General features: G+C 39.4%; 1 protein-coding gene across 7 annotated transcripts in view; it reads left to right on the top strand.

Annotated features, from left to right (window-relative positions):
* The window catches only part of LOC133547095 (oocyte zinc finger protein XlCOF6-like), a 106,387-nt gene that overhangs the window by 22,541 nt on the left and 60,114 nt on the right, over positions 1–23,732 (top strand). The window contains exon 1 of one of the 7 annotated variants that reach the window (XM_061892917.1): positions 16,762–17,190. The exons of the other annotated variants lie outside the window; for them this stretch is intronic. Coding sequence (XP_061748901.1) covers positions 17,088–17,190 — 103 coding nt within the window. The 5' untranslated portion in view covers positions 16,762–17,087. Of the gene's footprint in view, positions 1–16,761; positions 17,191–23,732 lie in introns of those variants that run through there. 7 annotated transcript variants of the gene reach the window in all.

Genomic DNA, 23,732 nt, shown 5'->3' with positions numbered 1-23,732 from the left:
AGAGTAACTTGTAGCTTAGCTTACTACATTTTCCAGGTCGCTTGCCCATCACTGTCTGTTTGGCCTAGCTCACATCTGAATAGTTTGAATACTGCAAACTTCAATACAGTAACACCTCATTTGTGTTTTATGTTCTGCAGACGTCCAGCAGGTGTCAGCAGAGAGTCATGAAGAGATTCCCTCCAAGCAGCAGGAGTGGAGCTCCAATGTGGGACAGAAGGAGCTACAGACCCCCTCCCACATTAAAGAAGAAGAGGAGGAACTGTGGAAGCAGCTTCAAATGTTGGTGGAGGATAATGATGAAGATGAAGCTCAGTCCTTACAGCTTCATCACAGTCAAAGTGAGGAGAACAGAGGGACGGAGCTTGTAAGTCAACACATCACAGAAGCTGATGGAGAGCATTGTGAAGATATAAAGTCAGAACCAGACAGCATCTTTGCTCCTCTGTCAGACATGGACCACATGATGTCACACTCTTCTGATCACAGTGACCACATCCAAAAACCTTTGAAGAGTAAAAATGACTCTAAAGGTGATACGAGACATCACACTAACAACATTCACTTTGACTGCTCTCAATGTGGGAAATCATTTAGACAGAAGAGTATTTATACAAGACACATGAGGATACATACCGGAGAGAAACCTTTTACTTGCTCTGTTTGTAAGAAGAGTTTCTCCACAAAGTTTGAAATGACCACACACATGAGAACACACACTGGAGAGAAACCTTTTACTTGCTCTGTTTGTAAGAAGAGTTTCTCCACAAAGCTTGTCATGACCACACACATGAGAACACATACTGGAGAGAAACCTTTTACTTGCTCTGTTTGTAAGAAGAGTTTCTCCAGAAAGCAATACATGACACCACACATGAGAACACACACTGGAGAGAACCCGTTTAGTTGCACTGTGTGTGCTAAAATGTTCAGGTATAAGTATCAGGTCAGTAAACACAAGTGTGTAACAGTCATGGAAGCTGCAGGGATTTAAAAACACTTAAACAGTGATTGTGCCAAATGTACTCTAATAACACAGCATGTTTAAAGGGGAACATTATCACCAGACCTATGTAAGCGTCTATAAATACCTTGATGTTGCAGAAAAAAGACCACGTTTTTTTAACCGATTTCCAAACTCTAAAAGGGCGAATTTGGCGATTTAAAGACCTTTCAATTATTCGCTGTCGGAACGATGATCTTTCACCCGTGACATCACAATGGGAAGCAATCCGCCATTTCCTTAAACACATTAAACACACAAGTCAAGTCAGCTCTGTTATTTTCCGTTTTTTCGACTGTTTTCCGTACCTTGGAGACATCGTGCCTCGTCGGTGGGTTGTCGGAGGGTGTAACAACACGATCAGGGATGGATTCAAGTTGGAATGTGCATCGATAAGAACGGCATGCTAATCGATGCTAACATGCTATTTAGGCTAGCTGTAGGTACATATCGCATCGCTCTGCCTCATTTGCACCTATATTTGCATCCAGCCTTTCTCTCCACCCAAATTTAAGGCCAAACAAACACATACCAATCGACAGATTCAAGTTGCACCATTGTCAAAAGATGCGAAAGTCCCTCGTTTGTTCTGCACATTTTACCGGCGATGCTATGACAGACATGGCACAGAGATGTGTGGATATCCTGCAACACTCAAAGCAGATGCATTTCCACGATAAAGTCAATGAAATCACAACGGTGAGTTTTGTTGATGTTATTGACTTATGTGCTAATCAGACATATTTGGTCGCGGCATGACTGCCAGCTAATCGATGCTAACATGCTATTTAGGCTAGCTGTATCTACATTTGTGGCTATATTTGCATCCAGCCTTTCCCTCCACCCACATTTAATGCCAAACAAACACTTACCAATCGACGGATTTAAGTTGCTCCAGTGGTCAAAAGATGCAATCTTTGGTTAGAAGGCGATCGCCGAATAGCTTCAATAGCTATTCACTCAAAAGCTTCAGTTTCTTCTTCAATTTTGTTTTCGCTATCTGCCTCCACACTCCAACCCTCCGTTTCAATACATGCGTAATCTGTTGAATCGCTTAAGCCGCTGAAATCCGAATCTGAATCCGAGCTAATGTCGCTATATCTTGCTGGTCTATCCGCCATGTTTGATTGTATTGGCATCACTATGTGACGTCACAGGAAAATGGACGGTGGATTTACAAATAGCGAAAATCAGGCACTCTAAAGCCTTTTTTTGGGATATTCCATGATTGGTAAAATTTTGAAAAAAACTTCGAAAAATAAAATAAGCCACTGGGAACTGATTTTTATTGGTTTTAACTCTTCTGAAATTGTGATAATGTCCCCCTTTAATATGAATGTATATTTGATGTTGTATGTAGTGCTTCTCATCTTCTACTGTTATATGTTATCCTGGAGTTTTTAAGTTGTGTGCATGTATTGAATATCATGTATGTAGCTACTAATTTATTTGATGTTCTCATTGTTAAAGAGAGGACATCTTTATTTTCACTTGGGGTTTTTTTTCACACATTTTCTTCCTATGTATTTTTATTGATGTTATTATCCAATTAAAAGTATGAATGAATAAAATATTTAACAAAATGTGGACTCTAGTAGATGAGCAGCATTGTTACATCATGGATGTTAACTACAGCAAAACATCAACAAAGAAGAAAAAGGCTGAAGTTAGCAACACATCACTGAACTTTAGAGCCATCGTGAGTGGAGTTGCTTGTTTTTTTGCTGCATTTGTACTTATTTCACCTCACATCTTCACTTTCAACTCTAAAGTCTTCTTCAAATATATTGTTCTGGGCTTCTAAGATTGATGTTTACTATGTGTGTGTAGTCTGTGGAAAGGGTTGTTGTCCCTTGTGGATCCATTTGTTCACTTGCACAGATACATCATCATCATCGTTATCATTATCAAAATACAGATTTAAGCACTGTATTAGAGTGCCTCTTGTAGTACTCCAACTCGCCACACTGAGAAGTGGGGGCGATCCTGAGCTAGCAGATGAATGTTGCTATCCTGTTTTATCAGCGAGGAAGACAGCATTTGTGTTTACTTTTTTGTCAGATCCAAGTTGTATTGCTCTGCTGAATAAATGAATCACTATGGCTGCCAATATGGAGGATTATATATATATATATATATATTTATATTTAAAGGCCTACTGAAATGAGATTTTCTTATCTAAACGATGTGTCATACTTGATCATTTTGCGATATTGCCATATTTTTGCTGAAAGGATTTAGTAGAGAACATCCACGATAAGCTTCGCAACTTTTGCTTGCTAAGAGAAAAGCCTTGCCACTACCGGAAGTCGCAGACGATGACGTCACATGTTGATGGCTCCTCACATCCTCACATTGATTTTAATGGGAGCCTCCAACAAAAACAGCTATTCGGACCGAGAAAACGAAAATTTCCCCATTAGTTTGAGCGAGGATGAAAGGTTCGTGTTTGAGGATATTGATAGCGACGGACAAGAAAAAAAAAAAAGTTTAAAAAAAAAACGCGATTGCATTGGGACGGATTCAGATGTTTTTAAACACATGTACTTGGATACTTCTGGGAAATCCCTTATCTTTCTATTGTGTTGCTAGTGTTTTAGTGAGTTTAACAGTACCTGATAGTCGGAGGTGTGTGTTCACGGGTGTGTTGACGCCAGTGTCTCAGGGAAGTCGACGGCTGCTTTATGGGCGGCACAAGCTGACCTAAGAAGAGACTTTTTACCACAATTTCCTCACCGAAACCTGCTGGTTGACATTGGGTCGGGATCCATGTTCGCTGTGATCCATAGTAAAGTTTCACCTCTGTGAATTTTAAACAAGGAATCACCGTGTGTTTGTGTGGCTAAAAGCTAAAGCTTCCCAACTCCATCTTTCTACTTTGACTTCTCCATTATCAATTGAACAAATTGCAAAAGATTCAACAACACAGATCTCCAAAATACTGTGTAATTATGCCGTTAAAGCGGACGACTTTTAGCTGTGTGTGTGTGTGTGTGTGTGTGTGTGTGTGTGTGTGTGTGTGTGTGTGTGTGTGTGTGTGTGTGTGTGTGTGTGTGTGCAGTGCTCATATTTCCTAACAGTCTGTGACGTCAAGCGTACACGTCATCATTACGCGACGTTTTCAAGAAAAAACACCCGGGAAATTTAAATTGCAATTTAGTAAACTAAAGTGGCCGTATTGGCATGTGTTGCAATGTTAATATTTCATCATTGATATATAAACTATCAGACTGCGTGATGGGTAGTAGTGGCTTTCAGTAGGCCTTTAGGTCGGGGTCTGATCATGACTAGTCATAAATATTGACACCAACATCGCCCCCTTGTGGTGGGAAATTATAACAGTCATAACTTCCTTCCACATGCTCCAATCTTCCTGTTTTGTTTTATGGTGGGTCGAGATCATCGTCATTCTACATCCTGTACGCAAATTCAAAATGACATTTTTCATACTCAGCACATTTTCTAACAGAATCTTGTTAATATGCTCAATAAGGTTCTATTAAAATGTAATACAAGTAATACGTAAGACTTTATTTGCACACTTAAAGAGATAAGTTTCCAGGTAAAAAAGATTGTTTATCAATTTATTTTCCATGAATTAATTTAGATCCAGAACACACATTGTTATATATCTTATTATATTATAATCATTACTATAATTGAATGTAAGTTTGTGTAAAATATTTTCACACAACAAAGTGTGAATACATGTTGTAAAGTGTGGGCTTGAGTTATAATTGATATAATACAATTAGGTATGGCAAATGCATTTTGTTTACTTGCCAACTATTCAAATTATATTTAATATACATATTTATATAATGTCATGTAATATGACTTCAACGTTATTTTTGTTAAAATAAGAGTTTATTTGCTAACCAGTTCTACTTCTGAGTATTTATTTTATTTTGTTATTGAACAATTAAACACACATAAACAATGTTTAGACACATTAAGGTACTTTCAATACAATATGAGTGTCAGGCCTTGACGTGGATTGAGTGTGCTCCTTCGACGCAGCGGGATTACAGGACGAGCCAGGCGTGAATTCGGGTACATGTTTTTATTTAAACACTCTAATCAAAAATAATCAAACTAAGGGCGCTCACAAAGAGGAAGAAACTTGGCTAAACAGTACAAACGTGAAACAAAAACACCTGCTCAAGGGCATGAAAGAAAATTTAACTATAAACTTAAACAGCACAATGGCAAGACTAAAGACATGAAACAAAAGAGTGCACTGTGGCATAAATATATAAACTTACTCGGCATGGAACTGTGGACAGGGCGTAAAGGTTTGGACAGCATGGGTAGGGTGCGTGTGAGTGTGAAGATCCCAGGACGAAGACAAGAAAAAGAGTGACTTAAATAGCTGTGACTATTAGTGAAAACAGGTGTGAGGCTGAGAACAGGGATGTGACAGGTGAAAACTCATGAGGTTGGCATGGAAACAAACAAAACCAGGAAGTGCAAAACGTGACTGATTGTCCAAAATCAAAAACATAACATGACAAAACAAAACATGATCCATAGGTGTGACAATGAGTCAATGTTTTTTCAATATTTTACTCAGCAATATAAAAAAAACATCACATTAAATCCAATCCTCTTACAAACAAAACCCGTTAAAGAAAGTAAAAGTAAATATGAGAGACCCTTCGAATAAGATTACAATAAAATATATATAAATAAATGATAAACATAAATCATTTCAGTAAATATAATAAGGTCTTTTTTTATTTTTTACAATCTTCCTAGATTGAATTAATAAATTCAAATCATTAGCACAATGTTATAATTTGGATTTCACTTCAAGAAAGACACTTTTGTTTATGAGAGCAAATGTTTCACACGTTTTAAAAATGGATATAAATTCACGAAACGATCGATCCGCGCATGCGTGAAGAGTACGTCACTTCCTGGACTTACAAATGGTTTTATGTCAGAGTTCGTGTGAAATCACGTTCTGTGATGTTTGAATGTTTTATTAATGTTTTGTAGGAAAATAGATTATCTAGGAGTAAAAAGGAACAACAATAAAAACACGTGGTATCAGGCAGTAATATCGCTACAATTTCTAGCACTTTCACTCTTGTCATTGCAATGAATGTCGCACGGGGGCGCCACTGAACCCCAACATTAAAGCTTTGTTTGATATACTTTGAATTTATTTTTGAAAAACAAGACACTCTTTTATGTCACATTGTTGTTCAAATAAATATTACAGGTTATAAAAGCATGGTAACAGTGACAGCAGGCAATATCTTGTATAGAGCTACCTCTTCGTCCACTCGGCTGTGACGTCATTCCCAGCTTCCGGTGTAAACGGAAGGCAGCAGAAAATCGTTAGAAGGCAGAACCTTTCTTTCCAAAGCAGAAAGTATCTCCAGGCTTACGTATGCAGCTATTTACTAATACTGGTTGACTTTATTTGGAAAAACACAATTCATTATATTAAGAAATCTGTTATAATGAACAATTACAATCAGGGTGGTCTAAACTTTCTTGACTTCACTACACTAAACAACACCTTTAAAATGAATTGGATAAGACACTACCTGAAAGACCCTACCTCAATTTGGAACTTTGTTTCTCATCATGTATTCTCTAACCTTGGAGGCCTAACATTTTTGCTATTGTGTAATTCTAACATTGACAGGATTCCTGTTGCACTCTCAAACTTCCACAAACAAGCCCTTCTAGCATGCTCTCTTTTATACAAGCACCACTTCTCACCTACCAAATATTTCATCTGGAACAATAAAGACATATGTTACAAAAGGAAATCTCTTTTCCTCAACAATTGGTTTAACAATAACATTATTTTAGTGAGTCAGCTTTTCAATAAGGAAGGTCAACTTTTTAATTACCAAGAATTTCTCAACCAATTTAAGATACCTGTGACTCCCAAACAATTTGATATTGTATTTGATGCCATTCCAACAGGTGTTATTATGTTGTACATTCCAACACCTGTTATTATGTTGTACATTCCAACACCTGTTATTATGTTGTACATTCCAACACCTGTTATTATGTTGTACATTCCAACACCTGTTATTATGTTGTACATTCCAACACCTGTTATTATGTTGTACATTCCAACACCTGTTATTATGTTGTACATTCCAACACCTGTTATTATGTTGTACATTCCAACACCTGTTATTATGTTGTACATTCCAACACCTGTTATTATGTTGTACATTCCAACACCTGTTATTATGTTGTACATTCCAACACCTGTTATTATGTTGTACATTCCAACACCTGTTATTATGTTGTACATTCCAACACCTGTTATTATGTTGTACATTCCAACACCTGTTATTATGTTGTACATTCCAACACCTGTTATTATGTTGTACATTCCACCACCTGTTATTATGTTGTACATTGCAACACCTGTTATTATGTTGTACATTCCAACACCTGTTATTATGTTGTACATTCCAACAGGTGTTATTATGTTGTACATTCCAACACCTGTTATTATGTTGTACATTCCAACACCTGTTATTATGTTGTACATTCCAACACCTGTTATTATGTTGTACATTCCAACAGGTGTTATTATGTTGTACATTCCACCACCTGTTATTATGTTGTACATTGCAACACCTGTTATTATGTTGTACATTCCAACACCTGTTATTATGTTGTACATTCCAACAGGTGTTATTATGTTGTACATTCCAACACCTGTTATTATGTTGTACATTCCAACACCTGTTATTATGTTGTACATTCCAACAGGTGTTATTATGTTGTACATTCCAACACCTGTTATTATGTTGTACATTCCAACACCTGTTATTATGTTGTACATTCCAACACCTGTTATTATGTTGTACATTCCACCACCTGTTATTATGTTGTACATTCCAACACCTGTTATTATGTTGTACATTCCAACACCTGTTATTATGTTGTACATTCCAACAGGTGTTATTATGTTGTACATTCCAACACCTGTTATTATGTTGTACATTCCAACACCTGTTATTATGTTGTACATTCCAACAGGTGTTATTATGTTGTACATTCCAACACCTGTTATTATGTTGTACATTCCAACAGGTGTTATTATGTTGTACATTCCAACAGGTATTATTATGTTGTACATGGCTTACACACCTCCTCTTTCTGCTGTAAAAATTGTGAATGATCCACTTGACACTCATGTGGGGAAACTTTGCTTTGATCAGAAAAATAACATAAAAATCCTCAGCTTATTCCAAAATGATTGTGTGTCTGTCTCCTATGTAATTTCCCTCTGGAATAATGTTGTAAATGACATCTGTTGGGTCAAAACGTGGTCCCTTCCTAACAGGTATTTACTTAGCAACAAAGTCAAAGAGATATCATTTAAAATCATTCCTGGTTATTACCCTGTAAAGACTGTAATGGTTAGATAGAAGAAGGACATTGATGTTATGTAACATGCACCCAGAGACTGTTAACCACTTGTTTTATACTTGTGAAAACACTCCATCACTATGGCAGGCATCTGTCGCTTCATCCTGGACAATATTTATGACAAATTTGTGCTTTGCTTTAAATATGTGATTTTTGGTTTTACATTTTATGAACAGAAATTTGAAAAGGAATTCTACCTTTGCAACCTCATTATTTTATTGGCTAAGTTTTATATTCATAAATGTAAGTTTCTTAATACCCGACCTATCTTTTGTGCCTTTAAAAAAGATTTTGAACTTTACATTAAAACACTCTCTACCTCTAACAACAAAAAAAGCTGTGAAAACGATGATGCTGTGTTCCAAATTTAAGTTATTTAATGAATCTGAATGAACCTATGGCTTTGCACTTTGTTTATTATATATATATATTTGTTTGTATTCTATTTTTGTTATTTTGAATTTACAACCCCCTGGCGCTGTTTTGTACTGTTTTTATAATGTTTTATAATGTTTTATATTGTTGTTTGGCTTACTGTTTGTAATTGTTGAAATGTATAAATAAACATTTAAAAAAAAAAGGAAGGCAGCAGAACAGAGCAGTACTGCTTTGTAACGTCAAGTGTGCCAACTGTCGTGAAAGCACATGGACTGAGAAAGACGTGAGCAGGACGCTAATAAGTAGTGATGGGTTGATGAGGCTTCATGTATCGTTTGGACACATTGCAAAACTGTATTGATACTGTGTCAATACTGAGTCACTAAATAATGACATCTGCTGGACAGTAAAAATCTCTACAGGCAGTACATCTAAGAAGGACAGCTCCAGACTTGAGAAACTGATCAGGCGGGCCGGTTCTACAATGGGAATATAACTGGACTCACTGGTGACGGTGGCAGAGAAGAGGACTGTGGACAAACCAGTGAGCATCCTGGATGATGCCAGTCACCCTCTGCATAGTGTTATCAGCAGCCAGAGGAGCCTGTTCAGTTCTAGACTGCTTCATCCCAAGTGCAGGACTAATAGACTCAAGAACTCCTTTGTCCCACACGCCATTAGACTGTACAACTCCTCTCTGGGACGGGGGGCGGGGGGTACTAGGATGACAGGGGATGCTAAACAATAACAGTGCAATACGTTTTCATAACATGGTCACTACTGCCTACTTTGTCTTGTTATATTCTTATTTTACTGTTATATTGTTATTCCCATTGTTGCTTTTTAGTTTTTATTCTCATTGTAATATTTCTCTTTTTTGTTTCCATTTAAACCCCCATTATTTACTTTTTACTTTTATTTAAATTGATCTTAACTCTGTACACTGCTGCTGGAATTTTAATTTTCCTGAAGGAACTCTCCTGAAGGAATCAATGAAGTACTATCTATCTATCTATCTATCTATCTATCTATCTATCTATCTATCTATCTATCTATCTATCTATCTATCTATCTATCTATCTATCTACTTGTGGACTGAGATTTTTTTTTTAACATGCGCTCTGAATACGCACTGTTGATCGATTGATTGAAACTTTTATTTATTAGTAGATTGCACAGTTCAGTACATATTCCGTACCATTTACCACTAAATAGTAACACCCCAATAAGTTTTTCAACTTGTTTAAATCGGGGTCCACGTTAAGCAAGTCATGGTAAAAAGTAACTGGGGGCGAGCTGGACTCGAACAACCGCCCTATGGGAATCAATATGAACACTTGTGGTCCTTCATTCTACCAACTCAGCTACCGGAGAAATCAGTTACTATTGTGTTTTAATGTAATTAATAGGATGGTTGTGTGGGCGGGACAATACCGGAGAGTCTCCAGTGGAGACTTAATGAAACGACAAGAAAATGAACACAAATACCTTTTTTTCCGATATATGATCAAAATATTCCCAGACGGCGGAAATGATCTCCGACGACGATAAATGGCAAAAAAAAAAAAGACAACGACAGAAGTGCGGCGATTCTGTTGGCAGCAGCATCTCCTAAAAGCCAAGTCTTGATCAGACAACTTTGTCAAATTATCGGCCCATTTCCAAATTACCTTTTGTGTCAAACATTTTGTAGAAATGTGTTTTGGCACAACTGCAGCCTTTTTTAGATGAAAATAGCACTTTAGATCCATTTCAGTCTGGATACAAAGCTTTGCACAGTACTGAATCTGCACTTTTAAAGGTTTTTAATGACTTGCTTTTAATGTCTGATTCTGGCAGCTCTGCCATTTTAGTGCTTTTAGATCTTACAGCTGCCTTTGACACAGTTGACCACACAATTCTTTTAGACCGCCTGAGAGACTGTGTGGGTGTCAGGGGGACTGCGTCACAGTGGTTCAGATCTTACCTGTCTGAGAGGTCCTTCTCTGTCAGGCTGGGGGACGCCACCTCCTCTTCTGCCCCGCTTTACTGTGGTGTCCCCCAGGAATCTATTTTAGGCCCCATCCTGTTCGCTCTTTATCTCCTTCCTCTTGGAGATATTTTTAGGAAACATGGAGTGTTTTATCACTTTTATGCAGATGACTGCCAAATTTATATGCCAATTTCAAAAAGCCACGGCCCCCTGACACCCCTCCTTAACTGTCTATGTGACGTCAAGGCTTGGTTAGCCCAGAATTTTTTAATAATGAATGAGGGAAAAACGGAAATTTTAGTTTTTGGTCTGGCCCTCACTGACTTGGGACCATTGCAAAATGATGTGTGTCCCAAAGTCACCAGCCTTGGCGTCACTATAGACAGCCATTTTAAACTAGACAAACAAGTCAATAGCGTTTTAAAATCGTGTTTTTATCACCTTCGTCTTTTAGTAAAGGATAAACCGTTTTTATCTTTTAACCTTTTTGAAGAAGTCGTGCATGCTTTTATTTCAAGTGGCCTGGACTACTGCAATGCACTTTATGCTGGCATTAGCCAAAAAGCTCTCTCCCGGTTGCAGTTAGTCCAGAACGCGGCAGCAGGACTTTTAACAGGGGCCAGGAAGCGCCAGCATATAACCCCAATTCTTCAGAGTTTGCACTGGCTCCCTGTTCATTTTAGAATTGATTTTAAAACATTGCTGTTTGTTTTTAAATCTTTACATGGACTGGCACCTCAATATATCTCGGACTTCATCCAAATTTACATTCCTGCGCGCGCTCTGAGGTCCGAGAGCCAGTTCCAGCTCGTGGTGCCCAAGACCAGACTTAAGACCAGGGGAGACAGGGCCTTCTCTGTGGTCGGCCCTAAGCTCTGGAACACTCTGCCCCTCCATGTTCAAACTGCTTCCACAGTGGACTCTTTTAAGTCTCGTCTTAAGACCCACTTTTATTCTTTGGCTTTTAACACTACGTGAGTTGTGCGGTCCTCTGTCCTCTGTTGTCCTCTGTGTTTTTTATACATTTTGATTTCTATTTTACTGTTTTAATTGCTTTTACCCTTTAAAATTGTTTATAATCGTATTTTGTTTTTATATTGTTTTTATATTTGTTTTATCCATCCATCCATTTTCTACCGCTTATTCCCTTTCGGGGTCACGGGGGGCGCTGGCGCCTATCTCAGCTACAATCGGGCGGAAGGCGGGGTACACCCTGGACAAGTCGCCACCTCATCGCAGGGCCAACACAGATAGACAGACAACATTCACACACTAGGGCCAATTTAGTGTTGCCAATCAACCTATCCCCAGGTGCATGTCTTTGGAAGTGGGAGGAAGCCGGAGTACCCGGAGGGAACCCACGCATTCACGGGGAGAACATGCAAACTCCACACAGAAAGATCCTCAGCCTGGATTTGAACCCAGGACTGCAGGACCTTCGTATTGTGTTTTATATTTATTTATTTTGTGTTTTTATTCAGTCATTGGTGGAACATAAAATTGTTTTTTAATATTGTTTTTAACATGGCTGTGCAGCACTTTGGAAACGTTCTTGTTGTTTAAATGTGCTATATAAATAAAGTGGATTGGATTGGATTGGATTGACAAAGATTGAGAGAAAAGTTGAGAATAAAAGTAAAAATGGGGAGAAAAGGAGAGAACGAAGGTGAAAACAGATAGAAAATGAGAGAAAGAAGGTATAGAGTATGAATATTAAATACAATCAGGTGAGCAGATACCTCAGCTGGGACGAGTTATCTAATCACCTGTTTCCTTTATCAGCAGCGTTGGAAACCATGAGAGGGGCTGGCGATTGAGGAGTGAGAGCCAGACGAAGGAGATCAGGAGAAACGCATGTCATTGAGAGCTGAAAAGCTGAAAGAGACATTGAGCACAAAAAGAAATTGTAAAGAAATAAAAAGTGTGTAACCACTGAACCAGGCGTGGTGTTTCCGGGGAGGGAATGGAGGATCCAGGACGAGGATCTCCACAGGGCTATATAAATAAACATTGATTGACATTGATTGATTGATATTTGTAGTTGCTCAGGTGAATGGTGGATGGACTGTGTTGGTAAAGCTTGGCTTGACTGCTGCTGTGTGAGGGGTTGATAGTCTTGAGCCTGGGGGTTGAGAGTGACTGCTGGTTCCTTGGTTCTTTTTAAGTAGGAGCTCATGCCATCAGATGCTGTGTGTGAGGAAGCATGAAGGCTGGAAGCTTTTAAAACTCCTAATTTTGCATCAGCAGCTGCCAATTGAGCATCCAGGTCCATCATTTCCTTTTTCTTTCTGATTCTTTCCCTCTCCTCTTCCAATTTCTTTTTTATCTTTTCCTCCTCCTCTTCCAAGGCAGCGAGGGCAGCCCTGTTGGCCTCTGCCTGTCTGCGAACTGAGGAGGTTCTAGAATTACTAGAACCAGACCGTGTGTGACTCCCATGTGATTTGTGACTTATATTACTAATGCTGTCATTTGGATTAATTTCGTTTTGGAAATCCTCCATATTTTCCAGGGTTGGTGTTTTTATTCAGGTGTTAACATGCTCAATGAATTCATGTAGATTGATTAATTTGGCTTTGTACCATATGTCGTGATTGATTTGGTCCTCTGTTGGTAGAATTGGTAGGAGGGATGTGTGTGCACTTGCGGTTTCCTTTATAACATTGAGATATTTGGTGAAAGCAGATTGCACGTCCATTTTGTCCTCTCCATTTTCCATCATTTCCAGGATATGTTTCTGCATGTTGCTTGCCTTGTTTAATTTAGATCTCCTCTCCTTCTCAACTGTTTCAATTCTGTGCATTAGGGCTTTTGGTGTCATTTTCACTGTGCGTTTTTTTTTTTACATCAGATGTTTGATCTGTGTCATACTTGCCAACCTTGAGACCTCCGATTTCGGGAGGTGGGGGTTGGAGGCATGGTCGAGGGCGTGGTTAAGAGGGAAGGAGTATATTTACCGCTAGATTCATAGATTTACCAAGTCAAGTATTTCATATATATCAATCAATCAATCAATCAATCAATCAATCAATGTTTATTTATATAGCCCTAAATCACTCGTGTCTCAAAGGGCTGCACAAACCACAACACAAAACACCACAAATATATATATATATATATATATATATATATATATATATATATATATATATATATATATATATAAAATACATACTTGAATTTCAGTGTTCATTTATTTACACATTTACACACACACAACACTCATCTACTCATTGTTGAGTTAAGGGTTGAATCGTACATCCTTTTTCTAACCATATGCATGTACAGTAGATGGCAGTATTGTCCTGTTTAAGAGTTTCACAACAATGCTGTTTGGCAGACGAACTGCTTTACGGTAGACGAAAACGGACTGCTGTTGTTGTATGTTGTTTTACCGCGCTGGGAGGACGTTAATGAAACTGCCTAACAATAAACCCACATAAGAAACCAATAACTCGCCCTCGATCATTTTACAGTTATAACATCATTGGGCAGACACGCTCTTTATACACGTCACTCAGGTCCGCATGGAGCTGGAGGGGGCGTGGCCTCCAGCTCCGCCTCAATTTCGGGAGAAAATTGTCCCAGGAGGTTTTCGGGAGAGGCGCTGAATTTCGGGAGTCTCCCGGAAAATCCAGGAGTGTTGGTAAGTATGATCTGTGTCCACCTGTTTTTCCATCTCTGCAGGTTGTGACTGATTTTCAATCATTTCTGACAGTTCAGCCTGTGAGGGTTCCATTTGACCTTTAATTGTATCACACATTGAATGCGTTACTTTTGACTCCATTAACACATGATCATGCATTTCCAAAGCATTGTATTTTCCTTTCCCAGGATCCATGATTATGCACAACCCACAATTCAAAATCAGATCAAATATATGGAAACCTTGTTAATGTCACTCAAAACACCAAACATCAAAACCGCAATTATTCATTTGCATTTGTTCAAACCAAAACCTCACCCACGAATGGGCTTGGACAAGGAATCATAAAACACCACCTTGTATTTTAAATGTACCCACGAACGGGTTGCAATCATGCACAACATCTCCTGGAAAATACCCACTAACCACCAATGCATTGGATTTTTTGTTGCTGTCTTTGTGTGCACACACTGTTATATGGCCATATATTACATACCTTTACTTCATGCTGGCCTGTGACTTTGTTCTTGTCTTCAAAAGATTTTCTTCGAAAAGAGTTCCATATCTTTGAAAAGAGTACACAACTTCAAACAGCGCTGCTCAGCTGTCGCTCCAAAGTGATATCTGTTTGTCGAGACATTATGTATTTTGCATCTAAAGGTCGGAGGTTCTGATGATAGTGAAAGCTAAGAGATGAACAATGTCTCCCTCGTTCAGAATACGCAAATTCACACTTATTTAGTTAGTTCTCGAATAAAATTTGAGTTTTGCCCCATTTGAGAAAAATCCCTCAGAGTATTTTACTATTTCTTTTTTTTTTTTACTTAAATGAAATGCTTTGAAAATAGAATGTGAGGTTACAGTGCACTTGACCTTAACATATATAATAATCATAGTTTGAGTTTGTGCCAAATTTGAGGAAAATCTATCAAAGAATTCTTGAGATATGGCTTTAACAATGTGCTAAGTTAAGACAAAATAATAAAAACAAATATATAAAAAAATACCCAAGACCTGCTGTCACATTGTTTTGTTCATGTAAACATTGTTTTATACCATATTGTGTACAGATTCTAAACTGTAATGCAGTTTTTGGTGTATTTCCATTTTTCATCATTATTCGATATTTTGATTGTTGTCAGCCATTTTGGGCCAAAGTGTTCTTTATTTTATTTTATTTCTTTACTTCCTCTTACAACAAAGTATCAGCTGAAAATTTTAATGTATAAAACATTATTGTTAAGCAAAATGTACCATGTGTATGTTCAATTGTACAGGTTGCTATTCACTTACTTTGAAGCATTTTTTTTTTCATTTGTTTTGTATGTTTCATGGTTTAAATTTAAATTAAAGTATACCAATGCTAAAATACCTGTATCAAATGTTAGGTATATGCATTAATGTCAATTTGTTAGAGAGAGTCTGTTTCCAGAATGAATATAAATACATTTACAAGAAAAAACAGCTGCATAAGATTTTCGATTTTTGGCATTCCTATTTTTATACATTTATGGCTCTTAAAAAAACTGCCAGGATATTTTGCGTAGAACATTTAACCTAATGTCTACAATGGCATTGTGTAGGCAAAAAAAGAGTAGTGCCCAGACGTGGGAACGAAAATCACTTTCTAGCCACTTTTTCCTGGTTCACCTTATGGCCTATAACTAAGAGTTTCCCGCTTGTCTCCAACCTTTCCCCCATGCATTCCTGAGAGTGTGTGCCTCACTGACACTCTGCTGTTAACAGGCGGCCTTTGTCTTTTGAGGCCTCCAATAAATACTAAAACAAAAAGGTATTCTCTGAACATTTCTTCTTAAATAGATTATTACATTGTAAAACAACAGACACTTTACTTTTGTGTGTCCTTATGTCCCTGCAAGATGATGTTACGTTTTGGACGCATGGCTGCAATGGTTGTGATCTCTCGAATGCAGAATTTTAGAATAGAATAGAAAGTACTTTCTTGATCCCTGGTGGAAATTCAGCACCACAGTTCGCTCACAATAGGCAATAATAATTTACACCAGTAAAACCAGCAAACCAGTAATTACAGTCTGCAAATTGTGTTGTTGTTGAATGATATTTATCAGATTTAAAGTCAAATACAGTTTATATACATGTCTGTCTATCTGTGTTGGCCCTGCGATGAGGTGGCGACCTGTCCAGGGTGTACGCCGACTTCCGCCTGAATGCAGCTGAGATAGGCTCTAGCACACCCCGCCATCCCTAAAGGGACACACAGTCGATAAAGGGATGGATGGATCATTGGTGGCCGTGATTTTTTGTGTAGACACCATGAAAACATACATTTAGAATGAATCGTTCATGACTTGCCCATCACGATGACTCGTTGGCCCCGCCCCTAAGTGACGCATGCGTGGAGGATATGCTCCTCGCAGCAAAGTCCTCCTTTACTCCACACACGCTTCTAAGCCTCGGCACATCTACTAACTACACTTTATTCATCCTCCGTGTCAGCATCAACTCCACTCGTCTCACTCAACTTTGGACATTATTAGGCCCGCTTAGATTGCTCGTTGTTTGAGCGCGCTAGTTAGCCTAGCATGCTAGTTAGCTTAGCTTGTTAGTCGCTAACAAAGAGACGCGGATTTGATCAACACATCGCTTAGTTAAGATCAAGTGTGAGTGTAAAGTGTTGTGATTGTGTGAAAATGTGTGAAAGAACCATAGCAGAGTACGAGGAGGAACTTTGTCCAACTAAAGAGGAGAAGGAGCGACCACATCAAAAACCTCAAGTTGTGTTACACAGAACAGGTTTGTTTACTTCTTACTCTCACATCTTTACTAACTTTATATTTCATCATGAACATGACGTGTTTGATTAATAATTTATCAATAGGTGTACTCAGACACATGATTGTTATTGTGTTATTAATGTGATTATCAGACAGCAGTCATTTCCATTAGATAATGTTCAAATATAGGTGATTTGGCACACTTATAATTAAAAAAACAAAAATAATGTTGTTTTTCATCAGATATGTAGTAGTATTGTATATGTGGATGGGGGCCCTGCTTTGGTAATAATGTGTACCCCTTTCAGAGATCACATTTAGTTCCACTTCAAACATTCACATGTTGCACAATGAGATGAGATGGTATAACGTGAACAGTTCTGGAACTTTCTAACTCGGGGGAAAGAACGGGATCTCGTTGGAAGCGCGATGTATGAGCAGACGCTGTTTGGGTATAACAAAATGGTGGCTGCCAATGTAGTTTACAATGTCACTACTTCAGTAGTTGTCAAACTTTTTTCACCAAGTACCACCTCAGAAAATACTTGGATTTCCAAGTACCACCATCATGGACAGCATTAAAGTACAGTAGCACAGTAGGCCTTAATTATTCATTAAAAACAAGGAAGACACATTATTTAACAAGTATATTTAATATTTTAGTTACTGTAACATTACACACAGTTTGAACAGTAACACAGTGTTTGCATGTTGGAAAATAAAACAATGTACATAAAAAATGAAATAATATTTGGCGTACCATTAGGTGATACCCGCGTACCACTAGTGGTACACGTACCACAGTTTTAGAATCCCTGCTCGATCGGTTCAAGAAGACATGATCAATGCACGCGTGTGCAGAGACAAGGTCACTTCCATTTTATTTGTTTTACGTCAGTTATGTTCCTGCATGTTGTCACTACTATAGTTTTCCTTTTTGCAATCTTTATTTGAATAACAATTTCACATAAAAGATGACATGCTGATCATTTAAAAAATTACAGAGCTCCTAAAGGGACATAGGTACAATTTTTTTGAGATATGTATCTTGTGCGCACCAGAAACTATGATGCAGCTTCCTCAGTTGACCTCTGACCTGGTCCACAGAGATGACTAATGTTTGCGTAGAGGTGGAGGAGGAGGAGGAGGAGGAGGGGGTTGCAACCATGGCTGGGGGGGAGAAGAAAAGGGGGTGGATGCAATGAGGATTGGGGGGTGGGGAGAACAGTACTGGTTAAACCGGTTGAAGAAGTTCTTCATCTCATTGGCCCTCTCTATTGTCCCCCCTACTGCTCTGGTCTTTGTCTTGTGGCCTGTGATGGTTTTCACACCTTCCCAGACCTCCATCATGTTGTTCTGCTCCAGCTTCTTCCTGTAGCTGTCCTTAATCTTCCTCACGCGTCCTCTCACCTCCCGCTGTGCTGCTCTCATTGCCTCCCTGTCTCCACTCCAGAAGGCAGCTTTCTTCTTGTTGAGCACAGCTTGAACCTCCTGTGTTACCCAGAGTTTGTCATTAGGGTAGCACTGAACAGTCTTAGCAGGGCAGGTCACGTCTAGGCAGAAGTTGAGGTAATCCGTAGAACAGTGAGTCTGACCATCAATGTCCTCACCATGTGGAAACTGTGTACCATTTGTCTGTCACAGAATGACATCACACTAAGATGTTCAGTGACAGTTTTATTTAGCTATTTAGCATTTTTGTTCAGTATCAATCAATCAATGTTATTTATACAGCCCTAAATCACATTTGTCTCAAAGGGCAAAAAAAAGGCAGTACACATCTTCCAAACAAAGTGTTTGCGAGCGAAATTTTCTGAAATGTGTAGGTATATTCTTGCTATCGTTTACATTTTCAGAATGTATAATATTGTATTTTAGAGAAATGCTTTGACATTCTTGTCAGGTTCAAACACCGATGACATCTATTTGACAAGACAAGAAGCAAAGAAATCAAACAGAGACAGGATTCCATTTAGCTTATGAGGAGAAACGTCTGGGCTGCAACTTCGTACAGTTTCCCACCACGCTTTAAATAAATAAATGATAAATGGGTGTGAAAGTGAAGTGTGAATGTTGTCTGTCTATCTGTGTTGGCCCTGCGATGAGGTGGCGACTTGTCCAGGGTGTACCCCGCCTTCTGCCCGATTGTAGCTGAGATAGGCGCCAGAGCCCCCCGCGACCCCAAAAGGGAATAAGCGGTAGAAAATGGATGGATGGATGGATGGGTTGTACTTGTATAGCGCTTTTCTACCTTCAAGGTACTCAAAGCGCTTTGACACTACTTCCACATTTACCCATTCACACACACATTCACACACTGATGGAGGGAGCTGCCATGCAAGGCGCCAACCAGCACCCATCAGGAGCAAGGGTGAAGTGTCTTGCTCAGGACACAACGAGGTTGGTACTAGGTGGGATTTGAACCAGTGACCCTTGGGAGAGTGCGCACGGCCACTCTCCCAATGCGCCACGCCTCCCTTTGACGAGGGAGTTCCACGCTTCCTCTTTTATGTGGGCCTTTTCTGATTACATAGCTGCAGCTGTTTTTAAAGGGATGGGGGGGGGGGGTCGTAAGCAGCTTTTGCACTCGGTCGTAAACAGTTTAAAGAAATGGTCTGCTTTGTAGATCTCAGGTTAGGAAAAGGTCTTCCTGTGGCTGTCAATAGATCAAAGAAACCGACACCTCCATGTTGCATCCCATTGCAGACAGTGGAGTTTTACAAGCCTTTTGTTTGATAAGATGAAAGACAGTTTTGGTCTTCTCACAGGGGACCTGAACTCAATGGAACACAAAGTTTTTTCATAACTTCCATCCATCCATTTTCTACCGCTTATTCCCTTTTGGGGTCGCGGGGGGCGCTGAACTCATATACAATTATTCTGAAAATTTTGTTATTATTGTTAATATCATATGGAATCAATTATTGGTCGCAGTAAAGTGGCAAATTGGGTACTTTTTAGCTCTAAAAAGGGTATTTCAACAAGTAAACAGTACAGTAGGTACTTTGATAGATGTAATGCTCATAATGCTCATAGGGACTGCGTGGCGTAGTGGGAGAGTGGCCGTGCGCAACCCGAGGGTCCCTGGTTCAATCCCCACCTAGTACCATCTTCGTCACGTCCGTTGTGTCCTGAGCAAGACACTTCACCCTTGCTCCTGATGGGTGCTGGTTTGGCGCCTTGCATGGCAGCTCCCTCCATCAGTGTGTGAATGTGTGTGTGAATGGGTAAATGTGGAAATAGTGTCAAAGCGCTTTGAGTACCTTGAAGGTAGAAAAGCGCTATACAAGAACAACCCACTTATTTTACCATAAGGGTATTCTAGTAAACTATACAGAGATGAGATTTTTCAGTATCAAAATATTACTTGAAATCAAATTTTGGCAGCAGCAGAGTGGTTGTTTCGGTATATTTTAGCTTTGTAAAGGGTATTTCTACAAGTATACAGTACAGTAGGTACTTCCATCAATCCATCTTCTTCCGCTTATCCGAGATCGGGTCGCGGGGGCAACAGCCTAAGCAGGGAAACCCAGACTTCCCTCTCCCCAGCCACTTCGTCTAGCTCTTCCTGAGGGATCCCGAGGCGTTCCCAGGCCAGCCGGGAGACATAGTCTTCCCAACGTGTTCTGGGTCTTCCCCGTGGCCTCGTACCGGTTGGACGTGCCCTAAACACCTCCCTCGGGAGGTGTTCGGGTGGCATCCTGACCAAATGCCCAGATGCCGAACCACCTCATCTGGCTCCTCTCCATGTGGAGGAACAGCGGCTTTACTTTGAGTTCCTCCCGGATGGCAGAGCTTCTCACCTTATCTCAGTAGGTACTTGATATATATATATATATATATATATATATATATATATATATATATATATATATATATATATATATATATAATGCTCATTAGAGTATTCTAGTAAAATAAGCAGAGATGAGATGTGTCAATATCAAACTATTATTTAAAATACATTTTTGGCAGCAACAAAGTGGCCATTTCGGCAGATATTTGCTCTAAAAATGGTATTTCAACAAGCAAACAGTACAGTAGGTACTTGATATTGATATATCTGTGAATTGTGAATTATATTATATAGCGCTTTTTCTCTAGTGACTCAAAGCGCTTTACATAGTGAAACCCAATATCTAAGTTACATTCAAACCAGTGTGGGTGGCACTGGGAGCAGGTGGGTAAAGTGTCTTGCCCAAGGACACAACGGCAGTGACTAGGATGGCGGAAGCGGGAATCGAACCTGCAACCCTCAAGTTGCTGGCACGGCCACTCTACCAACCGAGCTAATGGTCATAAGGGCATTCTAGTAAAATGCGTGTGTGTAAATATGCGATGTGTAAATATCAAAATATTACATCAGATCACTTTTTGATTGAAGATTCAAGATTGTTTATTGTCATATGCACAGTTAAACACACAGTTTGCCGTACAATGAAAATCTTACTTTGCTAGTCCACCCTTCAACAAGTCACACTGTACTTAGCTAAAAATAAAAATGTATATACAAGGCACAGTAAGTAACATAACATTATTGCACATTCTGATTGACAGTCAACAGTATAAATATGGAGGTGACCTTGGGTCACAGCAGCAGTTAAAGTGTTTTTAGTGATCAACGGTGAAACGTGTCTACAGTGATGGTTCACAGTTAGGGGGTGGTCATTGTAGCTGTCTTTTGTTCAAAAAGACAAAAGTAAAGGGTTGGGGGGGAGCTGGCATTCAAAAGTTAGCATTCACAAGCCTGATGGCCTGTGGGTAAAAACTGTTTGTCTGTCTGGTAGTCCTGGATTTCAGGCTCCTGTATGGTCTGCCTGATGGTAGGAGGCTGAAGAGACTGTGTACTGTCCTTGATGATGATGTGTGCTCTCCTGGTGGCCCTGGTAGACTACATGTCCTGTAGTGAGGGGAAGGCTGCTCCTGATATGTACTGAGCAGTTTTAATCACTCACTGGAGTGCCTTCCTGTCCTTAGCAGTGCAGTTTCCATACCAGACCGTGATTGAGCTGGTAAGGACACTCTCAACCGTACTTCTATAGAAGTCGCTGAGAATTTTGGGTGGCATGCCAAATTTTCTCAGCTTTCTTAGGAAATACAGTCACTACTGGCCTTTCTTTATTGTTTGTTGGGTGTTGTGATCCCAGGTGAGGTCCTCGCTGATGTGAGTCCCGAGGAATTTAAAGGTTTTCACCCTGTCCACCTTTGTCCCACCTATGTACATCATCTCCTTGGTCTTGTCTGTGTTCAAGGAGAGATTATTATCCTTACACCAGGCCACCAGTTCCGCTACCTCCCTTCTGTACGTAGTATCATCTGCAAACTTGATGACAGTGGTGTTTGGCAGTCGTGTGTGAAGAGGGTGTACAATAGGGGGCTCAGCACGCAGCCTTGGGGGGTCCCAATGCCTAGAACCTTTGTGCCTGATGTCTGGTTGCCGATACTGACTGACTGGGGCCGGTTTGTGAGAAAGTTCAGGACCCAGTCACAGAGAGTTGGTGTCAGACCAACAGTGATGAGTTTAGCAGTGAGTTTTTGTGGGATGACCGTGTTAAAAGCAGAGCTGTAGTCGATGAATAATAGCCTGGCATAGGTGTCCTTGCCCTCTACGTGGGTGAGGGTGGTGTGGATGACGGGGTTGACTGCAACCTAACTGGACCGATTCTGCCGGCAGGCAAACTGTAGAGCAGGGGTCACCAACGCGGTGACCGCGGGCACCAGGTCGCCTGTTAGGACCAGATGAGTCGCCCGCTGGCCTGTTCTAAAAATAGCTCAAATAGCAGCACTTACCAGTGAGCTGCCTCTATTCTTTAAATTGTATTCATTTACTAGCAAGGTGGTCTCGCTTTGGTCGACCTTTTTAATTCTAAGAGAGACAAAACTCCAATAGAATTTGAAAATCCAAGAAAATATTTTAAAGACTTGGTCTTCACTTGTTTAAATACATTCATTTATTTTTTTACTTTGCTTCTTATAACTTTCAGAAAGACAATTTTTTGAAGAAAAAAAACAACCTTAAAATTTATTTTAGGATTGTTAAACACATTCACCTTTTTACCTTTTCAATTCCTTCCTCTTCTTTCCTGTCAATTTAAATCAATGTTCAAGTATTTTTTTTTTATTGTAAGGAATAATAAATACATTTTAATATAATTCTTCATTTTAGCTTCTGTTTTTTCGACAAAGTATCCATCCATCCATTTTCTACCGCTTATTCCCTTTCGGGGTCGCAGGGGGCGCTGGCGCCTATCTCAGCTACAATCGGGCGGAAGGCAGGGTACACCCTGGACAAGTCGCCACCTTATCGCAGGGCCAACACAGAGAGACAGACAACATTCACACTCACATTCACACACTAGGGACCATTTAGTGTTGCCAATCAACCTATCCCCAGGTGCATGTCTTTGGAGACAAAGTATATTAGTGAAATATTTCTTCAAACTTATTATGATTAAAATTCAGAGAAATTATTCTGGCAAATCTACAAAATCTGTAGAATCAAATTTAAATCTTATTTCAAAGTATTTTGAATTACTTTTAAAATTTTTGTTATGGAAAATC

Source organism: Nerophis ophidion, unplaced genomic scaffold (genome assembly GCF_033978795.1).
Source record: "Nerophis ophidion isolate RoL-2023_Sa unplaced genomic scaffold, RoL_Noph_v1.0 HiC_scaffold_61, whole genome shotgun sequence".
NCBI lineage: Eukaryota > Metazoa > Chordata > Actinopteri > Syngnathiformes > Syngnathidae > Nerophis > Nerophis ophidion.
Note: the sequence above shows the minus strand (reverse complement) of the source record. Positions and strands in the feature narration are given on the sequence as shown.